Below are 26,008 nucleotides of genomic sequence, written 5' to 3' on the forward strand. Positions count from 1 at the left end.
TTTATTTTTAATACTAGAATCCAAAAAGGTTGTATCATTTTGCATTCAAAACGAAAGCCGATGTGATAATTCCAGTGGACAGACCACAGTTTGCGTATTACACACAAAAAATAAATAGACGAAAATTCTAAAAACTGTTTTAGGCCACGGTTGTATAAAATCAACGTACCTGCCTACCCATGTATTGAATGTGTAGAGAAATTTGATTTTTGGTCTTGATACTTATAGTATTTCACGTTTAAATCGTACCTAAACCATCGAACTGATCTGGGTTGGATTTCGGCTGGGTAAGTAGGCATAGGAACTCCTTAATAGAACTATTCTAATTTCCAGCTGGGTATGGGTTTATTGTCATTTGTCATATAGTCATGACACGTTGTTCTGTACATAAAAAATAAAATACTGTTTTTTTATGAATTTGTCAGTAATATTTCATAACATCGAGAATTATTTCGTAAAATATGCCCCCTGTTGTTAGAATGAAATTGTTTCACAGCAGAACTGACAGCCCGTGCGTCAATAAATTCTCTCAAAGAAAATATGTCTATACAAAACAAATATTTGAAATATAAATAATTATGGGTCCCAAATCGAAATAAAAACTATCCTATCTCTCAAGCTGGACTAAACTGCACTCCATGTAGTAATCCCCATTAAGATCCTATCATTAGTTTAGGAGTTCACTGGAAACAAACATTAGTACACTCAATGATATTATATACAATCAAGAGGTAGATATCGCACTAGCGCGCGCAAAATGTTGAAGACAAATTCAGACAATTGTCGTAATTTCATTTAGTCGGCTAATAGCAGCGAGCTAAGCGGAACGTTTTCGTGGCGTGACAATAATAATCTAAAATGCCAACCTGTGTGTTAAGAAAATGTAAAAACTATGTTTGCAAGATATATCAGAGTGAAGGTATTTCATACCATACGAAATTATATAAAAGAACGTCGTATTTGTATTTTATCACGATTTTATTTCTTATTTACAAATAAATCGCAAATTATTAAGGTGGTGGTTCGAGCAAGATATGATGTCAACTGCAGCGCAACAAGGACAAATAGTATGTGTCATAGATTAATCAACCACAAGTGAAATCGCAGAATACATAGCGTTCGTAACCGCTTGATTGCGGAACTTGAGTTTTCTTGTTAGTTAGTGAGCGTCTTTCTTAAATAATATTATGATGATTATTTAGAGACTGAGCGTTTGGCGATTAAATAAAACAACTGCTTGACTGTGAGGAATATGTGGAAGATATATGGAAGATATGTGATTTATTAAAAAGTTACATGATATATATACAAAATCCTTAAAACTAGTTACCCAATCACAATTGTTACTTAAAAAATATTTACAAGTTCAGAAAATACACACCAATACTAAAGCTAATACATTTTAACCAATAGTAAAACGTTTCATTCAATAAGAATTGAGAATAATATTATGTGTTCTATCTCGCTCTAAAACTAATGCTATCGCAGTTTGTGTAAGCTCGCGTCCGCGAACCTCGATCATACGATGTCAATGAGCAAATTGCACCTACCCTGTTGCTCATTGATTAAAATTGCATCAATAGCGATCGACCCCCGAGGCTTCACTCGTCAGTCGAGTCCGCTCGGCCTTGCTGTGCGGTTGTGTAACGCGGAACATATGACTGATCACGTGAGTATATCTGCGGTCGTCGAGAGAAGATACGATGCTTGAAACTTCACTGAGATGACTACTGGTGATCTGTATGATTCTATGAGTTGATGTACAGCATTATGAAATGGTTCTTATCAGAGCTAATATTACGTTATATAAAATAAAATGTTCTTGTCAGAACGAATCTTTCGGCATACGCTTATTACAGTTATTATGCACGATTACTATTTCTACGATCTATAATTCTACGTTACAAGTTAGATATTAGACATTTGTGTTAATTGATATTATTGGTTGTAGGTACAGCTACAATTATAATAAGTTCTGGCTTTCAAAGTCTTATAATAAAGGTGGTATAGAATGAGATTAGTAATAGCAGGCTATTTGATAATTTTATTAGTACTTAATCTTGGAATGTATGTAACGTACCAGGAGGTCTACTCGCAAAATCGACAACGACACATTTGGAACGATACGATAATACTCCGAATATACCGTAACTACCCTGTCAGCTGCGGGATGATCAAGGTAGTATATTTCAGGACAATTTAGGAAATGATGTAAAAAAGGCGTTGTTGCAGTGAATGTAATACGAAATTTAATATTTTTTAATAAACAAGTACGTATAGCTGAGCTATCAAACTACAAAAACAAGTTTTAGGGTAGGTAGCGGACGTAGACAGTAAGTGCTATGTGCTTGCGTAGGAGTTTTTTCAGTAACACTGCCCTTATATATCTCTTGCTAACTGCAGAAGAATCAAAGGATCATTTTCTGTTTCTCCCATTATCTTATGGTAATAAACCCTCAACATAAATACATTAATAAATAATATAATAAACAAGAAATAATAATTGTAAACTTATAACTTTTTATAATCGTTAGTAAAATTGTAAAAATGGAACCCTTATTGTTAATACATTTCGGTTTTGTTTTGATATGTCGGTATGTTTTTTATTATTTTATGTACAAATAATTTAAATCATCATTCTATATACTATAATCAATATTATTATTTTTTTAAATCAATAACACCTAATTTACTTGATTTAAATGTAGTTTTACTACTTTATAACTTTTATTACATGAACTCATGAATTAATCGTATTTTAGGCATAAATCACGGTGTACGGTAAAAATCATATCTGGTAAATGATTCTGTGTTTTTGCCATGCAAATACGAAGTATTATACGCAAATTAGACTTATCTCTTTTTCACTTGCGATAATTGCATTTACTATCCTTCTTTGACGTGTAATCCTAATGTAGTCTGCTATTCCAATGTTAAATTATTCATGTGTGCATTTGTGTATCATTTACAAGCACCGAATGTTGTCTAGGTAACCTATCTATACTTTTAAATACCATTGAGTACACTAGATTTAGATATATTAAGATACTCGTAATATAACAAATTTCATAAGTTCGACAACAATCATGCATCATTTACTCGAGCGTTGTTTTAATTCTGTTGCCTAAGCAGTGTAGGTACCTGTTAGAATCATATCAGTCTTTAACTGATATCTAATTGAACATATGAATTTATATATATAATATGTACTGTTGAGCGCCTGTATGGGGTAGATGTGAGGGTAGAGCCAAGAAGAATCGTCTCATATGAGAGAAAAGTTGAAAAAGTGTCCAGCTTATGCTATGTATAACAGTTCAAACAGCTTCTACAATGGCGCTGGTGTAGGCACAAGGTATGGTATGAAGTATGGTGATAAAAAAATTTAAATTTGTATCGACTAAAGTAGTTAATTATTGAAAATTTCTACAACTTACGTTGTACAAAATAATGTAGTACATAACCTTATAAAATTATTATACGGAAACGTGAACCTACAGCCTATTAAGAAGGTGGTAAGCCTTTAGCCTACGCACCTTCTTGGTAAACGAACGATATAATAGTCAAATGTTTTATGTGTTGACATCTGTCTGAAAGAATTAGGTTTCGATTCTGTATTTGTTTCATATTATAATTATACATATTATAAATATAATATTATACTCGTGTTTACTTCCACTCAGTTATTATTTCGTTAATATGGTAGCAGAGCGTGGTTAGATTGGCATAGTTCTAATAATTTGACAAAATTGGACCTGCAGTCAAGATGGATAAATCTATTGCAGAGGTTTCCAAAGTTCGAATTGGGGATTTAGATGCCAAGAAATTCAATACGTGGAAGTTTAGAATTTTCATGGTACTAAAGGGGGCTACCAGGGGTAAGAGATGTGTTGGAAGGAAATAAACCTAGGCCAACATTACTGCCTAATGCCACATCAGAAGACATGGCGAGGTATGAAAAAGAAGTACAGGAATACAATAAGCTCGAGAGCGTAATTTCCGTCCTGTTGATGTCAAATCTGCAAGATGACATACTAGAGAAAATGAAGCACTTCAATTACTCGCTCAAAGATATGTGGGATGAGTTACACAGACTATTCGGAGGTTGCACAGTAGATAAAACCTACGAGTTGTGCCAAACTTTCTTCTCATACAAGAGAGACACTACGCATGATATGGCAAGTCATATTTCGACGCTCAAGTATTTATGGCATGAACTACATAGGGCTCTAGACCTGGAAAAGGATCTGCCATATATTCTGTTAATCTACAAAATTCTTGATACGTTACCGCCGGAATACATGATGTTCAAATCAAGCTGGCTGTTGATGACGAAGAAGGAACGCACAGTTGATAACCTGACTGTCCAGTTTTGTTCTCATGAGAAGGTTCTTGTGAAAGTAGAAGAAAAAGATGAATGCAGAAGCAATGCTGACGCATTATGGGTAAAAACAGGAAGGAAGGTAGTCAAAGCTAACAGCAAAGAGGAAAGCAAGGTAGAGATGCGAAAAGATAAGAAAAGGTGCAATTATTGTGGCAAACTTGGTCACTTTGTAAAGAAATGTGAGAAATGGATAAGTGATGGAAGGCCAAAGAAGTCAAAAAATGACAATAAGAATGTCAACATGATCATCTTGTCCATAACTGGTAATGAAACAAAAGATACGATAAATAAGACAATGGAACAACAAATCACGTAACAAATAGAGACGATCTTTTTGTGGAGTTCAACCATTTCAAGAGCAAGCACACAGTACGAGGCGCTAATGGACAACAAATTCATGCAGTAGGGATTGGTACCATTAGAGCAGAAGCACATGTAGATGGTGAAGTACATCAGATTACCTTAAAGAACGTATGGTACGTACTCACCATAAGTCTAAATCTTTTCTCAGTCCTTGCGGCGCATGATATTTCGAATAAAAGCACATTTGAGTCAACACCAACAACGTGCATATTTAAGGTGAACGGTGTAAAGCGGGTTAATTGGAAAGAGAGAAGCATGGTGATCTCTATTGCCTAGTAATGAGATGTTTAAGCCTGCAGAAGTAAACCAGTTATCGACGCTGAACCTTATTCAACTTTACCATGAACGATTCGGCACATCAGAATAAGACGCGTGTTAAGAAAATGTTAGAAAAGTAACTGCACATCAAAACAGAGACTAACAAGGAAATTTGCGAAGGTTGCATTTACGGAAAATCCCACAGACTTAAATTTGGGACCAGAGAGAAGGCAACCCGACCAGGTGAATTAATTTGTACTACTACTTGTATGTTTGCGGCCCTTTCCCGTTCTCCTATGCGAAGAATCGCTACTTTGTATTATTCAAGGATGTCCATACTAAGTATCGTTGGGTATATGTAATGCGAGAAAAGTCAGAAGTCCACCTTAAGCTATTATTAATGCTAGCTGAAGTTAAGGCAGCCGGTGTGAATGTATAGAGATTTTGAGCGACAATGGAGGTGAATTTGACAATGATAAGGTTCGAGAAATACTGCAAAAAGAAGGTATCATACAAAGGCTGACGATGCCTTACACCCCTCAACAGAATAAAACTGAGCGTTAGAATAGGACTGTTGTGGAGATGGCAAGAGCCATGATGTACGCACTTGGAAAGATGCCAGCGCTGTTATGGGCAGAATTAATTCTAACGTCGGTGTATATCCTTCACAGAACAGGACGAGGACCTGATGGAAAGTCACCGTATGAATCCTGGCATAGCAAGAAACCAAGAATAAAGCACCTGCGTGTAATTGGAAGCACATGCTATCCTCATGTTCCAAAAGAGAAATGGAAGAAGTTGCACAAGAAGGCTCAAAAGGGTTTATTAGTCGGATATGACCATGATGAAGGATATCGAATTTGGTATGAGGAAAATCACTAATTGATTTGGTCACATGATGTCATTTTCAAAGAATATCCTCTCCTTGGGGAAGTAGAGGATTTGGAAGAGAACAAATTAGAGCCGAAACATAAGGCAGAAAAGCCAAATATGACAAACACTCAAAAGGATTGTAGCCAGTCACTCAGGATTTCAGTATGGATCTAGTAAAGACTTTGTTGTGGGGGAAGAATTAGTCAGTAATAATGAACGAGAACTCAATGGCGAAGGAGTTATCAATGATGAAAACACTGATACTGAACACAAGGGTTAGAGATGATATAAGGTATAAGGGGAACTTTTTTAAGTTTAATAACGGATTATCTACAAAATCGCACACAAAGAACGAAAATTAGTGATGATATAATTAGCTCTGATGCACCTATACTACAATTCGGAATACCGCAGGGAAGTGTATTAGGGCCAACTTTATTTTTAATATACATAAATGATTTATCTAACTTTACATTAAAAAATGGAAGGGTATTTTCCTACGCTGACGACACCGCGTTACTCTTTCATGGAAGCAGTTGGGCAGAAGTATTTTCCACAGCCGAGTTGGGATTAAACTCAGTGCTTAAATGGTTACAATTAAATCTCTTATCTCTTAATTTAACTAAAACAAATTATATTACTTTTGCCATTCGTAATTCTACACAGCCTAATAAGAGCATGAGATTAACTGCTCACTGTTGCAACTTAATAAGTCCTATTAATTGTAAATGTTCTCAAATAGAAAGAGTAAATACCACAAAGTACTTGGGTGTGATTATTGATCAAAATTTGTCATGGTATCCCCAGTTAGAACTTGTTGCTAACAGAGCTCGAAAAATGATGTGGATATTTAAACGCCTGCGAAATGTATGTAATAGAGCGCTGCTAACTTATATTTATAAAACTCTAGTGGAATCCGTTCTCCTATACTGTATAAGTGTATGGGGTGGTACCTTTAAAACAAAATTTCTACATATTGAACGTGCACAACGAATAATAATAAAAATCATATATTCCAAAAGTAAATTCTATAATACTAGCAAACTTTACCATGAAACATCACTACTTACAGTCCGCCAGTTATATATTCTGCAATGTATATTAAAAATTCAGAAACATAGAATCATTGACTCTTCCCTTACTTTGAAAAGAAACCCCTATACTGTCCTAAAACACAAAATCGTAAGAACAGAATTTGCCTCAAAACAATTTGTCGCACAATCCACCAATATGTATAATAAAATTAACAGATCCCTTAATATTTATTCACTTACATTTAGGGAATGTAAAATTAATGTTATTAAATGGCTAAAAACACTCAACTATGAAGATACGGAAAAAATACTTAAAAATTAATTAGATTAAAAAATTTGTAAACGGTTTCTAACTATAAGATATTATTTAAAAAAAAATGTATTATTATAAAACATAAAAATTAAAAGATTTACAGCCCGTTCACAAAATTTGCTCCTATGTATGAATTTATTTATCTACTTAAAGTACCGTATATATATATTTTTATATAGGTTTAATATATATATATATATTGTTAAGATGTTATATTTATGTAAGTTCCTATGTTTACGTGCATATATATATATATATATATATGTGTGTGTGTGTGTGTGTATCATAATATGTTTCAAAATCAGTAATAATAAGTAACTACAATGTTTGATATATTGTACATTTTTATTATAATCTTTATTTATATCAAAAAAAATGTTTGTACATGATCCTAACTCCCATGTTTATGTAGTCGTCCGGCTGCGTACCTGCGGCTAGCATGATGCTAATATAACCTGATCCACATTGAAATTAATGACTTATTTCGCGTGCGATCGCCCGGGCCGCCGGGCCGACTAGATGTTTTGTTTGTTTATAATCCAATTCACTTGAGTCAACAACTTCCTTACTTTTAGTTTTTAATATTGTTTTGTATAACTTGCAATGAGCGATTCTCTCCACACAGATTATCTAAATCTACCAGGAGAGTTTCATATGTGATTGTAAATGACTGTGTACAAATAAAGAAATTTTGAATTTTGAATTTTTTTGAATGATAAATAATGGAGTAAATGACGAAGATTGTGACATAGCACACGGTATTCAATCTGGTAGTGAACGTGCTTACGATGATGCAGAAGATGTTGAAGATAATGATGCCGATGCCTTTAGCAGATATAGAGCATGAAGGTAAAATGACACTGCGCAATCGTGACAATCTTAGACCTCCCAAATCGATACACAGATTTTGTGTGTAATATCTGTTATGCACAGTCCAAATCAGATCGGCCTATAATAGAACCGACCACATACAACCAAGCGATTGAAAGTGCTGATGCTGACAAATGGCGTAAAGCAATGGAAAGCGAAATCACACGTGGGATATTGTAGACTTACTCCAAGATAGGAAAGCGATCCCTTGTACTTACAAGGGTTTATTAGATCAAGACCAATCCTGATGGCTAGTTTGATAAATATAACGCACGTTTGGTAATAAAAGGTTACTCACAGAAGAAAGGACTGGATTATTATGAGACATTTAGTCGTGTAGCGAAGACGAGTACAATAAGAGCAGTTTTGAGTGTCGCTGCACAAGAAAATCTAGTTTTGTCACAATTCGACGTTTCGACCGCGTTTCTCTATGGAAAATTAAATGAAGAGATTTACATGAAGCCTCCTGAAGGCTATAATGATAAATCAGGTAAGGTATGCAAACTCAAAAGGAGTCTTTATGCTTTGAAGCAGGCTCCTCGGTGTTGGAACCATTGCATTACCGAATACATACTAAAGATAGGATTTAAAAAATGTGAGCGTGAACCATGCCTCTTCGTAAGAAACAAGGACAGCAAGGATAAGAAATTGATCCTGGCGTTGTACATAAACGATGGGTTGATCGCCTCAGCGAACCAGAAAGAGGCTGAGAGCTTTTTATATCAATTGAAGCAGCGAATTAAGATAACGACAAAATCTGGCTCATACTTTTTGGGGATAGAAATTGAAAGAAAACATGATGGATCAATTAAAATTGATGAAAAGAGTTATGCGAAGCGTCTCCTGGAGAGGTTTAACATGCAGAACTGTAAAGCTGCTGTGACACCGATAGTCAAAGACGCTACTTTACAAAAGAATGAGAAAGAAACAGCTCCATTCCCTTATAGAGAAGCAGTTGGGGCACTTTCTTATTTCGCTGTTGGGACAAGACATAGCTTACGCTGTTAGTGTTGTCTCAAGAAAATTAGACAAGCGGTTTTCAAGGAGCTTTCTTCCGCGTACTACAACGCTGTGGAATGAGCTTCCTTGTGCGGTGTTTCCGGGACGATACGACATGGGTACCTTCAAAAAAAGCGCGTACACCTTCCTTAAAGGCCGGCAACGCTCTTGTGATTCCTCTGGTGTTGCAAGAGAATGTGGGCGGCGGTGATCACTTAACACCAGGTGAACCGTATGCTCGTTTGTCCTCCTATTCCATAAAAAAAAGACAATCCTAATCCCGAAGATGTGGTGAGAGTGAAGAGGATCTTTCGCTACATAAAAGGGACCATTGATTATGGTATAACATACCAATATTCCACTGCAACAAATAGATGCATCAAAAGCTATAGTGATGCAGACCATGAAGGAGATCTTACCGCAGGGAAATCAACTTCTGGAATGGTCTGTATACATTCAAAAGGAGCAATCGCCTGGCAAAGCAAGCGGCAAACTATAGTTGCGATTTCCTCCACAGAGGCGGAGATAGTGGCAGCCAGCGAAACGGCCAGAGAGATCATATGGCTAAAGAGAATTCTGAAGTTTATGGTGACTGGGGATGTCTATGCAGAACTTCATCTAGACAGTGCGTCTGCGATATGTTTAGCCCATGACCCACCTTATGAAAGGCACCAGAGGACGAAGCACATTCAGATACGACATTTCTTTGTACGCGAGTGTGTGACTACAGGAAGTCTTAAGGTCCTTAAAGTAGATGCAGTGAAACAGCTCGCCGACTTCCTAACCAAGCCGCTATTCAAGACCCGGATAAAACAGCTAGGCACTCTTATAGCCTAGCCAAAAACACGATGGGATGTTAAGAAGGTAGTAAGCCTACGCACCTTCTAGTTAAACGAACGATATAATTGTCAAATGTTTTTATGTGTTGACATCTGTCTGAAAGAATTATGTTTCGATTCTGTATTTGTTTCATATTATAATTATATTATAAATATATTATACTCGTGTTTACTTCCACTCAGTTCTTTATTCGTTAATAGTGCCACCCTAATTTAAAGCATTTCGACGGACACTTCTTCATATACACAGATGTTTTCCTTACCTCTACCCTCCATAAGCGGCTGATATTCAGAGAGACGCTACCAAAACCACAGTTTAAAACATTGTACAGATTCGCGATCATCGACTCGCATGTTTGATCATCCTCCCTCTGGTGATACAACGGTTCCGACACCTGAGTTGAGATAAACGGCCAAGAAATGACCTCAAAAATCAAAGGGAAGACAAAACACTAACTAAGCGCCACACAACGGTTTTCAGTTATGATTTTTTATAGAATTACTATTAGATTTTTAGAATTTTTTTTATGTAATATAAATTGTAATTTTTGTGTACGATAGCGCAATAAATGTATATTGTATTTAACCTCATAAATGCCAGTACTTTTATACTGATAAATAAAGCAATCTGTGCTAAATTATTCCATTACCGCTCGAAAATATTCAAAAATGTAGGTACAACGTTAATGTTCAAGTTTTCACTTTTGCTGGCACACCCGGAGTGCAACCCGTATTTTATTATTCTTACAAAAGTAGATATCCTAAAGGTATCTACTTATATAATATATAGTTGACGCAGATTTTCTAAATTATATATAAGATCGATAGTAAATACTTCGTGTAGTTGTAGGACAAGGCCTGTAGGATACAGGAAACGACACCAAAATAAACTAAGTCGTTAGCTCATGAACTACTTCTATTTTTGATATAAACGTCTTTAATGTAACCGCGTGTGGGGTTGAAACTTAAAATAAAATCTCCTTGCTTTGAATGTGGATACCTCAAAGTCGAAACTTTAAATATTTGTATACGAGTGTAGGAAATGAAGTTGGGCACACTAAACCATATTTTAAATTCTAAGTTTAAATTTTATTTTCAGCAGTTTACATACTCAGCAGTATACCTATTTACAATTTGTGAGTTCTACGGATTATTTTAAAATCTAAATAGGTAAGTAAGTTACATGATGTTTGGTTAAAATTGTTATTACCACTATTTACAGATAGTATCAATTACTTAAAAATTACATTCAAAGGTTTATATGATTTTGTTTATCGTTTTTTTTATATGAGGCCAATATGCTATACTGATTCGGAAATATTGTAATGAAGATTTTTTCAGTGTGGACTGCTTGCAGTGATTTTGCATAGATATTTTTTTTTGGTAGTTTAGTTCGTCCATCTGGACAGGCAAAGGGGTCAAAAGCCCATACAGCCAAATTTGCATAGATAATTATCTATGCAAAAAAGTAATCTGCAAACTTTTCGCACTGACATTGACGTTTCTAAATAACTATTTGAGTTTGACATTTGAATTCAAAACAAATCAAATGTAAATTTTGTGTTTCTAACGAAATTAGAATACAAAGTTAAATTATTAATAATTAAGTTATTGGTTAAGGAATTGAAACAATAGTTGTTTGTTAAATTAAAAAACCTGTCATTACTTGTGTAAAAAATCCTACTATCGTTATAGATATTCATCGTTATGAAATAATGCCTGTTGGAAGAAAACGGTGGAATCTACATGGTAAGTTATTAAATCGATAATATGTTTTATTGAAGCAATCTAAGGAACTAAAGTGATATTTCGATATGTAATTATTACTAGTAAAAAACATCTTCCATTCATTCGCCATTTAAAAAAGAAATTGTTATCCACCCACACAAATAATTTTACATTAAGTATTTATTTAATCTGTATAGTGGTACCACTATTTATTAATTTTGCCTTCTACCGTGTTCAATCAAATAATAACTAAATTATATACTTTAGCCACGATACTACAATCTTAGAATTAGTACATATTTAGATAATTAACAATCTTTACCATCAAGAAATTGAACTTTTTTGAATTTACATAGGTTTTTCTAATGTCCTTAACATGATGTTAATACTTATTAATTAAGAAAGAGATGATTTCAAACATAATAATGATTATGATGATGATGAAATTGTAAGTACAGATTTGCTTTTAGAATTGGTACTTTATAAGAAGTGTTCATGGTGCAATTGTTAGAACCATTAACTCTTCACCATAGTGTCTGGTACTTAGAAGCTTGGTATGAAAAGATTTGTACCTTGTAATGTCACATCTGCCACTGTTATAGCACAGGCATTGAGATCATAGTTAGGAAAACAAACCCCAACCCAAAGATAGGTTGCTAGTATCTTTGATATCCCCAAGATCTTAGAACATAGAGTTATTAATTTATTGTAATATAAGTAAGCCCATTGTCCCTCAGAGGGCAATGGAGAGAGCTATGCTTGGAGTTTCCCTGCGAGATCAAATCAGAAATGAGGAGAAGGAGAATCAACATCACATAGCCCAGATAGTTTCAAAACTGTAGTGGCATTGGGCAGTGCACATAGCTCAACGGATAGATGGATCTTGGGGCAGTAAAGTCCTCAAATGGTGATCACATAATCAAATCCAATTAAAAATCAGTTTATTCAAGTAGGTTACGGAAATAACACTTATGAATGTCAAAAAATAATAAAATATTTTTCTTATTAAATCTACCACTACTTCGCAAAGGGTTGAGAGTTAATGAGAAGAAGTAGCAAGAAACTCATTGCCACTCTTTTATATCAAGAATACTGAAAGATGTAGTGTTGGTAGGCCGCCCACAGATGTACCGACAATCTGGTCAAGAGAGATACCCCAGAGTAGGTAGACTGATTGTAATAGCGACCTTGGAGGAGGCCTTTGTCCAGCAGTGGACATATTCCGGTTGAAATGATGATGATGATACACACTGTTTGTCATCAGAAATATTAAATGCACAGCAGGAAAACATGCTTGACAATAACACAATTATACAACTAGAAAACTATGAAAACCCCAGAAACTTCCACTGTTCTAGCTGTGGAGTTGACTTGACTGGATGATGATGGCTAATATTTTACACACAATAAACCATTTATTGTATCCAATTGCTAAAAATAAAACTCGTTAGCAATAATCTAACCTATTATCATAGCTTAAAATTGCATACTTTTTGCATTAACAATTAATTCAGATGGACCACAAGGATCACTGAAAAGGCTACGCAACCAACTGGCTGAAGATGGATGTGCCGAATCTCAGGTGGTTCTTGCTAAGCAGCTTTTAGAGGAAAAATGTGGTATGTTTTTCGCTTTATAACTTTGTAGTGTATAGTTTGAAATTGAAATTTCTTTATTGCTTGTATAGAAAAACAAACAACATCAGTGTTGAGGTCTCTTTTATAGGAGCTCTAGTCTTCAGAGCAAAAAAAAGACACATAATAAGTAAACTACTAGCCTCACAATCACACTCAAAATTTGTCTGAAGCAAAACTCTGCCTACGCGTCTCTTAGGCAGAGTTTTCGTTCAGTTGTGTTTCGACCGCGCTTTGAATACAATGCCACGCAATGGCAAAGTGTTCAGTGAAAAACTGCATTAAAACAGCATATCCTAAGTGTGGCATTTCAGGCAAGTGCCCTTTTAAATTAACAAAATTGTGTAATTAACTTGACATTTTCAATCCTTTTGCTAAATAATTTCATTTCAATTGCTAAAACAAAATGTTCTTCAATTGCTAAAACAAAATGTTCTTGTCTCGTGTTCGTGTCAGAATAGCGCGTGATTTAGGGTTTGGTATTTGTATTGGTAAAGGGCTCCTGTTTCCACAATTAGAACACTTAGTTGGGTCAATTTTGCGTGCAGTGTTAGCCAGTCATTCAAACCAGCCCAGCTCCTTCTTTAGAACACTCCTGGGGTGTTCGCAGTCTTCCTGAAGCGACCTTATATTTACTAAGGTTTTTGCCTGTTGGTTGGCCACCCCAGCACATTCCAGGATTACATGAGTGACCGTTTCATATACGTACGTATAACCGTGATTTAGGGTTACTATAATACTTCTAATGAAAAAAGACTTAGAACATTACTGACACGAAATAAGGTGTTAATTGGAATGAATGTTTTAATGTTATCTGTATAAGTTACATATACAACGCCACTAGGACATTTATTGACGAGCTTTTAATACGTGATTGGGAGTCTGGTTGTATCTAGTACATCAGTGAATCTAGATCATTTTGTGGCCATGCAAGTCCCATCATTAGGGAGAAATTGAAAAATTACTTTAAAAAGTGGATGCTACAACAAATTATTGCCAAACCAACCAATAATAGATGTATTTTTACAACTTTTTAGAATTGGAGGCAGACAAAATTTCTAATTTCAAACAAGCTTTAGAATGGTTGATCTGCGCTACTGAACAGGCACATCCAGAGGCGAGAAGGATGTTACGAAGGTAACTTCTTTAATTTTTTTAATAAATTGCATATTAATTCTGTTTATAACACACACACAGACAACTCGGCTTCACTCATTATGTTTATGGGAGTTGGCAAATGAAGATTTCCTTTTTTATCAGCAGTTGGATTGAAATATCTGCTACAACTAAAATTTTGCGCACCTTTAAGTTTTAAAGATAAGGTCTGTGTAGACAAAAGTTGTAAATTACTTTCTTACGGTCTTATTCGTTTCGGAGGTTTAAAACATCGTTAATAGACGCTTGTTTAAAAATGGTATTCATATAGAGATAAGATAATTCAGTTCAGTTCGTTCAGCGAACCCACCACACTTACCCTGATACAGGACCTCCGAATGGTCCGAAACTAATCGGTACCAAACCGATCAAACATGAATAAAGCCGTAATAATAAAAAATGCATATTAAGATATCTAATGCGAACGAGTAACCCCCGACATGCTCCATTTAAAAGACATTTTTTCTGAAATTCACCCCCGAGGTAACACTAGAGGAATCACAGGAACGTTGCCGTCCTTTTGGAAAACCTTAAAATTTTGACCAAAAAAAGAAGGTTGCCAGATCGAAAAACAAAAAAGTATGTTAGACCTCTGTTGTTCACAACAACTTTTCATTCTTCCGCCGCTGTCAGTTGCGTAAATCATGACAGCGTAATATTTTTTTTAAATATTTACATTTTAACACGAATCTATATTTAACAATTCCCAGTAATTTCGCCGCAGAGATGATATTATGAGGTTTGTAATATTGTTCATTGTAAAAATATTATCATTCCATTATTTGTAAACAGTAAACAGTACATTGTGAAAAGTGTGCTGTTTCGCAATGAATTTAGTAGAGTCGGTTGCTCATAATGTATGAGAGTTTTCAAGATTTTGTGCTTTGGCAGAAGAAGTGGGGTAGAGTTCAGTCGGAACTTCGGAGTAATATGTAAGTTTTGGGGAGTTGTAGTCAAATTTAAAGTCAAATAAACTTTATTCAATTAGGCTTAAACTAAGCGCTTTACAACGTCACTAAAAATATTTGTTTCTTCACCGATTTCGAAAAGGAGGAGGTTCTCAATTCGATTTGATTTTTTTTATGTATGTACACTGATTACGTTGATATTTATGACCCGATTTACATTATTCTTCTTTAGTTTGATGCGGAATGTTTGCCATTTGGTCACATAAGAGTTTGACATAGTTTGGCCCAGTAGTTTCATTTTATGAACATTTTTTATGAATATTTTTCTTTACGTGGATGATGTTACTATAGTTTGTGTTCTGCTTTTTTAGGAGTTTTCATTTAGTTTGATTATATATTATTATTATAAACCCGTTTGCCGATTCATAGCTAACAAACGTTCTTCACGATATTTCAGTGTCTCACAAGAACATGAAACATGGGATCTATATTGTTTAAGGCACGCGGAACCTTTCGTAGGCCTACCCATAGCTACTTAAGATACTATTTAATATATGACAATAAAAAGCAACAAAATCTTATTGTTTACTTGATTAATGACAGTAAAAAGTAAATTAAGTAAAATTACTAAATTATTTCGTAAAAAGTTGAGCTCGTGAGAAGAATATACAAGAAACTCAACGGCCACTCTTTTCAATCAAATAGAGTATTTTACAATGGTAATATATATATTTTATGTGTCGTGTATAAATAATATAAATTATTTCATAAAAGTTATGAAGAATTAACTCTATAAATTATCGTATATTGGATGCATCAACCTCTAGAGCTTATAATAGATGCTTTCTCCTAAATATGTTTGGAACATAAGTATCTTTTTTTTGACCTACCTATCTATAGAATTTGCATTCTTGCTCGTTGTTTCCAAGGCAATACAATATCTTACGTTCGATATTATAACCTAGGTCCTAAAGAATAATTCAGAGCAAAATTTAAATAAATTAACTTCTTGACTGTTGCATCTCAATATATTCTTGATAATGTAATGTATGTTCATAGGCACATAAGTGAATTTGCTAGAAACTGTCATAACCATAATGTTAACACCAGGAACAGACATTAACTTATAATGCCTACTACTCGGCTAAATCGAGTAATGAGTCTTTTTGTTGGGCGATATGTATGCTTTTACAACAAGATCTCAGATAATGTTCAAAACAAATGTATTACTTAATTCAAAAGAATTGATAAAAAAACGTTAGTGTAGTAAAGGTTACTGTAACATAAATTACTTTCTTAATTATACCACAAATTGGGAATGGAACGACCGCCCTCAGGCTATTAAATAATAAATTATATTGTACGATTTTACTTTGTAACCATATTTTTATAATAAAAAAAAGCCCGCTGAGTTTATTTATTCTTCTCAGGTCTGAGGCATTCTCTTATGAATGGGTGTTAGTTTTTGACTTTCAATAAGTGATTAAAAATATTTGGTTTTGATAAAACGTGTTCAACCACACAAAAGGCCGGAATCACTAGTGAGATTACCCTGAAATCTACTGACTGTATGGGTAGTGCTTTGCTCGATTGTCCTCCTTCGTCATCAAATGAAAATCATTTTATTCATCGAGGACAAGGAAATACTTATGAATGTCAAAAGTTTATTTTTTTACCCTTTAGATTAAGATTGGTCCTACAAGATACAGCACTACCTAAGAACAATAGCTTTTTTATTACGGCAACTATTAGATGTTTGTGTGCGTACCATCTTGACACTCAATGGCATCTTTCAAATTTTGTAACATATGCTTCGTGTTATTTTACATTGAAATTAATAAAATACAAAATACTTACACATAATATGTGATCCCAGTGTCTTTCTTATTTCTTGTTATATTATGTTTACAAAGTTTTACAACGCAACCCGGCATTTTAGTTTCAATTATTAGCAAAGTTTAACGCAACATGTGGCACGTCAACGTCACACATTGTTCGAGACTGGCTCGAGTACGTCCACTTGAGCATAGTGTTAGTAGCCGCACTTTGTAACTACGCCTGCGGTATCTAGATGGAGCGCAGCGGAGACCAAATCTTAACATAAGTTTTTACCATAATTATATATCACCACTTCGGATTACAGAAAAGGTTAAGCTTTGATGAAAGGAAAATGGCAAGAAACTTATTGGAACTGATGGTAATTGATACGCGCTGCTCATTACAATGCAGTGCCGCTACAAAAATACTCTGGCGTCAAATACTGAATGCCTCACACGAGTAAGTCAAAAAATTAATGTAAATACATGCACATATGAAAACGATACTGTTACAAGTTCATGAATCATTGATAATTTTCCCCTTGGATTCGATAAACGCAATAACTACTCTTATATCTAGAGAAATACACATGCAATCTTTGTTTTTAAATGAAAATAGTGTTCGCTTGTGTTTTTCTACGTACTACGTATTTTAGTACTGTAGTCTAAAGTGTAACATAGAAATATTCAAAGCCTTACAGCGTATCAATGGACTTTTTCTAGACCTTTCTGTTGAATGATAGACCATCTTTTTGTGTGGTATTCCACCTGTGACCCAGGACGGTGAGTATGTACCGCGATACAGTTATTTATTTTATTAGGCACACACAACATATAACTTACAGGTAAATACGAGATAGGCTGTAATTACACAAGGGTTTAGCAGAATTAAGTAAATATTCAAATGCATTAATAATAGCGATCTTAAAACTAGATATAGATAATGTTATATTATAAAAGAAAACGAGAGAGAAAATATATTATATGACTTGAGCTCATTTTGTGATTCGATACCAGTATTTTTTTATTAAAATAAAGGACGAGACGAGCAGGACGTTCAGTTGATGGTAATTGATACGCCCTGCCCATTACAATGCAATGCCGCTCAGGATTCTTGAAAAACCCCAAAAATACTGAGCGGCACTACAATTGATACGACATAAGATGTTATGTCTCATTTGCCCAGTAATTTCATTAGCTACAGCGCTCTTCAGACCGAAACACAATAATGCTTACACATTACTGCTTCTCGGCAGAAATAGGCGCCGTTGTGTTACACATAATCTAGCCGGCCTTCTGTGCAAAGGAGCCTGGACGGCGGGAGGACGTAATCCATCTTATTCTTATCAAATCGCGTCACTTACTTTACTATAAATGTAATCTAAAGGCATTTTCAAAAGAATCTCGCAAGAGGAACGGTATTGAACTGTTTGGATTTATTCAGGTGTATTCGAAGTGGCGTCATAGACGAGGACAGCGCGCCAATCGTCAGAGCCAAGTCCTGTCTGGCAGCGAGTAGCCAGGAGACTGTCGCCAGAAAAGCAGCTAGAGACCTATTTGCAAGGTAACTATAATACAACAATTGTGAACACTAATAGTGACACAAAAGTTTCAGTGATACCGAGCTCATTAGCAACCACCCTGTTAAGCCTCGCACTATGAGCACAAATGCTCAGTCTGAGACGGGACGTTATCGCGAACTACACTCACCCAGATGAAGGAATTCGAATGGTCCGAAACTAGTCGATACCCACACCGATGAAACGCGAATAAAGTCGTGCTAATTAAACAGAGTCACTATTTTTTTATGACAGTAAGGGACGAGAAAAGCAGGGCGTTCAGCTGATGGTAATTGATAAGCCCTGCCCATTAGAATGCATTGCCGCTCAGGATTCTTGAAAAACCCAAAAATTCTGAGCGACACTACAATTGCGCTCGTCACCTTGAGACATAATATGTTAAGTCTCATTTGCCCAGTATTTCAATAACCACGGCGCCCTTCAGACCGATACACAGTTATGCGTATACATGTCGCAATTAAGTTTTAATAAAATAATACTATTATTCATATTGCACATGATTACGGCTGGGTGGGTACAACACGCGGAAACAGTACCTATATTAGAGGTTTCAGACTATGAAGAGGATCAAATGATGGGAACTGATGAGGCAACCGTCTGGACCGCCTAAAAACCAGGGGTAAAGAGGTGAGCAGCCGGCCTTTTGAGTTAGGGAGTATTCTCTACGCTTGAAGGTCGACCCTAAGTTGTATCGGTTCGGAAAAACTGCAGGCAATAATTTATTCCACAAGTGTCTATGTGTAGCAAGAAGTTTCTCGCAAAGAAGTAATACTTCTTTGGCTCAACAAAGCAAAAATCCTTCAAATTATTTATTCCTCGTGCTATTCTACGTTTCTAGAAAGAACAATATTCTAAAAATCTTGTAAAGATGGCTTTGACAATTAATTATTAAACAACGAATACGGCTGTACGGCCTTGAACCCTTTGCCTATCCTAATAATGGTCGATGAAACCAAAAAAAAAATAAATAACGAATGTTGTAAACGTCAGAAAATTTTAGGAACCAACTTCACCCTGTTACTTTTATATTACAGTGATGCACGCACATCTTAAAATGTCACTCTCATAGTTTTTTCTAACGCGCCTATCGAAGTATAACTTAAAATACGAAAAGCGCAGTTTTAGAATAAGCGTCAACACGCGGGTGCAGGAGGAATTTCGCTTTTTGACGTAATGGAATTAAGCTGCTGGTTAGTTACCTGAACAACGGAACAACAATGTATGAGGTAGAAGATTTTGTTGCTGTGATTGTTGGTTGCGTAGAGTTGTGGGTTATCTCTGATAAAGAATCAAGCCGAAATCACGCGATGACAGGAAGACTTGTAATGCTTCGCTGCATTGAAGAGATATTTTTGTTGATTTACAGCTTATCAAACGGTGAGCAGTACATAACGACGGCTCAGCTAGAGAAGCGGATACGAGAATGTACGACTACCCTCAAAAAGTACCACGAGGATGACGCGCTGGATGATTCGCCAGGTATGATAACATATTTATTATGAATTAATTAAAATACATTTATTTTATTTAAGAACAAACAGGTCAAGCGTGCTACGTGGGTGGGTCGCACACGAAAGGTGTATCTACTTTTAAATAGTGCGATTTTGAAATACGCCATGTTAGTTTTGATTATTTATTGTTCTACCGTCAATAGCTACAAACTCTTGTAGGCAAATAGACAATCCGAATCAAATTTTCACACAACATTTGAATAACTAATATAATAATCTAAATAAAATAGAAAATGCAACTTGCAAGTGGAAGTTCCACGCAGGTATCTCGCGTGTGACATAATTATGCGGAGCTCCGCAACATTGGCTCAGTCGCGATTAGCTACTCTCTTTGATATGACGTGTCGATCGTAAGAAAAATTATTACAACCTAATGGTTGTTACCTACATGTATTGTTGTAATCAACAATACATGTAGCAATATTCGTATGAATGCAAGTGTTACAACACATTTAAATAAAATACTTTTTAAAAGATTTAAACGCGTGTAATTATAACTGTATTTTTTGTAATTTAAAAGACTTTTGCAGAGCACGTTTTCAGTGGCACTGCAGTTGACAAAAAGTCGGGATAGTATTCGTCATAGCTGTCATTGTGAAGTTTAGCTCTATTTGTTGCCTGGGAGGTGGTATTTGCTGTAGACAGATTGTGTGCGACTCAAATACTTAAAACCTACACAAACCAAAAAAGAAGAGGACACTGTCATTAAATTTTGCCAAAAAGTATTTTATTTCGATGTAGAACAGTTGCATGCGAATATATCATCTATTGTAATGTTGGCAATCTTAATTGGGATTATATGGTTACAGCGCCCTCTGGCACTGAAATGTCGAATTTGTATCGAATATGTATAAGAAATTGAATGTAAGATTAGCACATGTACATTTAATGTTGTTATTAGATACTAGCTGACCCGGCAAACGTTGTTTTGCCATATAAAGTATAATTCACGCGATAGTTTTATAAGTAATAAAATATTGCCTATATTATAGCCTGTACATCATTTTGTTCTATTGTCAATAGTTTTTGCAGCGCACGCAAAAATAGGTTTTCGATTTTACACCTTGTAAAATAGCAATTTTATTACGGATCCCTAATTTTGAAAAAAAAAAAAACATAGCCTATAGCCTTCCTCGATAAATGGACTACCCAACACTGAAAGAATCATTCAAATCGGACCAGTAGTACCAGAGATTAGCGCGTTCAAACAAACAAACAAACACTGCAGCTTTATAATATTATTAGTATAGATTATAGGGACGTAGTTAAGCAGAAAGGACTCAAACCACACGAAGGCACTTTTGAAGTTTCATATATGCTCTAAATAATATTTCGTATAAATCTTCTAATATATAAAATTCTCGTGTCGCGGTGTTTGTAGTTAAACTCCTCCGAAACGGCTTGACCGATTCTCATGAAATTTTGTGAGTATATTTACTATTTTTCATCCCCCTAAATATTAAGGGTAGTCCAACCTATTTTTTTTTTAATTTTTTATAATCTTTTTTTTATTTTTATTTTACTACAATTCAGCATTGACAAATACATACAAATTCAAATTTTCACCCTTCTACGATCTACAAGTATTTTTGTATCGCGATTTTATATTATTCTGTTCCATCCACAAAACCGATATAGGGTTACAAAATGGCAATCGAATACAATAATAATTGTAGTACGATATATTTGGTAGGTCTGAGAATCGGCTACATCTCTTTTTTATACCCCCAAAACTTTAATAATTGTTTTTTTTTAATATGTTATATGGCAATACGAGCTTTGCTGGGTCAGTTATCTAGTAGTAACCTATATAAATATCAAAAAAAAAAAACAGTTTCCGTGTACATTTTAAAAATTAATCACTACACGACTGATTCGACCTTCAGAAGTACGATGGCATACTTAACTATATTTTGTCCAAAGTGTGGTTCTGTCCTTTCTGCTTAACCGCGTCCAATTAGAATGTCCACAAATGTCAGAAAAAACAAGTTGGCGCGTAACCGAAAATCGTGACGACAAATCAATAATTTTACTTTTTATCTCTAAAACAATAATGACAGGTGAAGCTGACGCACTCGAAGATGCGGATGGGCAGGTGTTGGAGCAGGCAGGTGATCACCTACATACAAACGGCACCATTACAACTACACTCGACGCTGATGATGATGGTAGGTAAAAGCTTTGCAATCTTTCTACTTTATACAATTGGGAGTTGGACTCTTTTACCCTGTGCTTCCCCCGGGGCATACGAAGAACCTAGAAGAAGAATGACATTTACCAGTGGGAGGCTCCTTTGCACAGGATGCCGGCTAGATTATGGATACCACAACGGTGACTTTTTCTGCCCTGAAGCATTATTGTGTTTCGGTCTGAAGGGCGCCGTAGCTAGTGAGATGACTTGGTTAATGTGACTTAACATCTTATGTCTCAAGGTGACGAGCGCAATAATTGTAGTGCCGCTCAGAATTTTTGGGTTTTTTAAGAATCCTGAGCAGCACTGCATTGTAATGGACAGGGCGTATCAATTACTATCAGCTGATTGTCCTGCTCGTCTCGTCCTTTAGTGTCGTAAAAACAACGTCCACTAAGGGTTCCCTACGTTTTATTAGGTATCTACCCATATTATATATGAAAAAGGCAAAAGGTTTTTTCATTCTTCGTCATAAATCTAAAACATCATAAAAATAATTTAAATATGTTAAAGGTAGTGCCAATGAAGCCCTTTCATACGATACCCCACATGACACGATTGACGAAATATGTATAGTTTTCAGAAATTTCCTTTACTTCTAGTATAAGACGATATTACTCTCAAAATTTCATAGTTCTAAGTCAACGGAAAATACCCTATAAATTTTGATTCCCTTGAAGGTGTCGAATAAACGTCTTTGCATCATAAACGGCCGTATCTTTTTTTACGTTATCTTAGAAGTTTGATTATTTCACAGCTTCAAGAGACTCATCTCTCATCTCCACTCATTCCCGAGATAAAGCGTTTTGACAGACAGATGGACGTTACGGCGCGTACACATAGAACATCCGTTTTACAGGTCCGTTTAAACGTATATGTTATTAGCGTATGTAGTTGTATGAGCGAGTTCATACAGAATACAGTATTCCGGATCCAGTAAAAAATACTGATCCGACAAAATAAGCAGCAATCCGTTTTACAGGTCCGTTTAAACGTATATGTTATTAGCGTATGTAGTTGTATGAGCCAGTTCACACAGTATTCCGGATCCAGTAATACTATACTAATCCGTTTTATCGGATTGAAACCGCACGAGGCTTTGCACGGGGGTGCGCGGGGTGCGATGTGCTACACACAGCCGCCATTTGCCGGTTTCATTCCTAGAGTAGTGCACGTGTCCAGTGCTATCATAATCATGGCAAGCAAGGCGTTTGAAAAATATGTTGAGCAAGAAGTTTTGATAAATTGTGTTGAAAGTAGACCAGTTCTTTGGGACAAAACACTGGAGATTTATAAAGATAAAATTGCAAAAACCGCAGCTTGGCGCGAAATATGCGGTATTCTAAAGGAGGATTTTGAAGCTATGGAACAAAAAGAAAGACAAGAATTTGGTAAGTATTTATTTTATATTGTAATGGAGACATTGTTTTTTATTTTAAATAGCTTCATTCTGCCAAGAAACTGACCCAGATTCGGACACGAAATTGTTTTCGAATTCCGTTCGAACTGAATTTGCAGTTCGACCACCTCGTAGCGTTTCATGATCAGGTAGGCTATTGAAATGAAATGCTTCAGATTCGGATGTGTTGCCATCCTTTAAGCCCTCTTTTTCCCTTATAAAGTTGTGTAGAACGGTACATGCCTTAACTATCCATATAGCTGTTGTTTTGTTGACGTCTAGAGGCCGGTGGAATACTCTCCACTTATTAGCAAGAATACCAAATGCACATTCAACGTATCGTCTAGCTCTGGTCAAACGATAGTTATATATTCGCTTATTTACGTCTAAATGCGTCCCGCTAAATGGCCTCATTAAATTTTCGTGTAAACCGAAACCTTCATCGCCGATTATGACGTAGGGAACTCTCGTTTCTGAGCCTGTTATTAATGGGCAAGGTTCTGGTATTTGTAAACTGCCATCTAGCATCATTTTCCAAAATGTCGACTCCTTGAATATTGATGAATCGCATTCTTTTCCATACGACCCAATACTAACATATAGAAAACGATAGTCAGAGTCTACGATCGCTAATAATATAATGGAAAAAAAGTCTTTGTAATTTAGGTACATTGAGCCACTTTTTGCTGGTTTTCGAAGTCTGATGTGTTTACCGTCCACTGCTCCTAAACAGTGGGGAAAATTTGCTTTTGTGTCGAATCCATTTGATATATGCTCCCATTCACTCACTGTTGTAGGAAGTCGCATAAACTCGTCATTCAAGTTGTTCCATATGCATCGTGTAACTTCCTTAATAATGTTGCTTATAGTTGACACACCGACACGAAAGACGTAATGAAGTTCTTGAAATGTACACCCAGACGCTGCATACCTAAAAAAAATAAATTAATCAATCAATCAAATTAAACTGAACTGAACTAAATTATAAAATTACCTAATTAAAATAAATTGATTTAAACATTAGTAATATTTTTTTGCTTCCCATTATTTACTGACCGATTAGTTCTTGCACTGTCAATTTGACTTATCCACTGACCAATATGGTAATTAATTACTGACAAGTCTATTCTACCTTCTTATTCGCCTTTCACTTACTAAGCTATTGACAACCATCTTATATTATTATTTACTTGCTTCAGGAAAATATGTTATAAAAAAATGGAATTCGACTAGAGATGCCTGGATACGAACATTGAGTGAGAAAAAGAAATTGAAGAAATCTGGAGCTGCTGCCTCAAATACCAAGCCTTACAAATATCACAATCAAATGTTATTTTTGAAAAAAGTTGTCACCCCAGGTGATACACACGAGAACGTCCCTGCTAATGACAACATCACGGAAACAGTAGAAAGTAATAAAGACAACGAAGATGAACCTGATCAGATTACGGAACAAAGTGGTAGTGACAGACAAAAGGAAAGACAAAATTTAGCCCCGCCGCAACGCAAGGCAATCAAAAGAAATGTGAATGAAGTAGACGCCAAAATGATTGAATACATGAATGATCAGTTAAAAAAAAGTAAAAATGAGTTTGAAGATCCCAATTTATCGTTCTTCAAAGGTATTTTGCCGCAACTGGCTTCACTTAATGGCGATCAAATTTTAGAATTTCAGTCTGGAGTGATAAACCTTTTACAAAATATTAAAAGTAGAAGATATGGTCAGTCAAACTACGAGTGGCCTCCATATTCACAAAGTTCTAGCACTCCTCACTACCACACCCAAGGTTATTTTAGTAGGCCACATCATCTTGACTCTACACCATCAGTAGAAGGTTCGCCATCAGTAGAATCTACATTCAGCCAGGAGTCAGACTTGCCAGATCTGTCTATGTTTTGAAATAAATCTTCATTTTTGTAAACCTTTTTGACATTTTAAATTTTAATTGATAATAACAAAAATTAAAGTTCTTACCTTAAAAATATCGCTAGTTTTACTTCAGGGCACAAGCTTTTCCTCCAGTTTGTGTCTTTCTTTTTTAAATCCTTTTCTAATCGTTTAAGAAGGTCATCAAAAGTAGACGTCGTCATTCGGAAATAAGTAAAAAATTTAGATTCGTCTTCTTTCAGCTGACGCACAACAGCACCACGACAA

General features: G+C 35.4%; 2 protein-coding genes across 3 annotated transcripts in view; both read left to right on the forward strand.

Moving 5' to 3' along the window:
• The first annotated feature begins 11,475 nt into the window (after nucleotides 1-11,475).
• LOC126976753 (wolframin) overlaps nucleotides 11,476-26,008 on the forward strand; it is a 28,809-nt gene continuing 14,276 nt past the window's right edge. Inside the window, exons 1-6 of one of the 2 annotated variants that reach the window (XM_050825316.1) lie at nucleotides 11,476-11,679; nucleotides 13,173-13,277; nucleotides 14,330-14,429; nucleotides 18,617-18,736; nucleotides 20,119-20,231; nucleotides 22,324-22,431. In XM_050825316.1, the coding sequence (XP_050681273.1) occupies nucleotides 11,646-11,679; nucleotides 13,173-13,277; nucleotides 14,330-14,429; nucleotides 18,617-18,736; nucleotides 20,119-20,231; nucleotides 22,324-22,431 (580 nt within the window). In that variant the 5' untranslated portion in view covers nucleotides 11,476-11,645. Of the gene's footprint in view, nucleotides 11,680-13,172; nucleotides 13,278-14,329; nucleotides 14,430-15,078; nucleotides 15,187-18,616; nucleotides 18,737-20,118; nucleotides 20,232-22,323; nucleotides 22,432-26,008 lie in introns of those variants that run through there. The other variant, XM_050825317.1, reaches the window with a different exon arrangement.
• LOC126976820 (uncharacterized) lies at nucleotides 23,285-25,776 on the forward strand. The gene is made up of 2 exons (XM_050825437.1): nucleotides 23,285-23,845; nucleotides 25,053-25,776. The coding sequence occupies exons 1-2, from the start codon at nucleotides 23,476-23,478 to the stop codon at nucleotides 25,751-25,753; spliced, it is 1,071 nt and encodes a 356-aa protein (XP_050681394.1). The 5' UTR covers nucleotides 23,285-23,475; the 3' UTR covers nucleotides 25,754-25,776.

The sequence above is a fragment of the Leptidea sinapis genome, chromosome 42 (genome assembly GCF_905404315.1).
Source record: "Leptidea sinapis chromosome 42, ilLepSina1.1, whole genome shotgun sequence".
NCBI lineage: Eukaryota > Metazoa > Arthropoda > Insecta > Lepidoptera > Pieridae > Leptidea > Leptidea sinapis.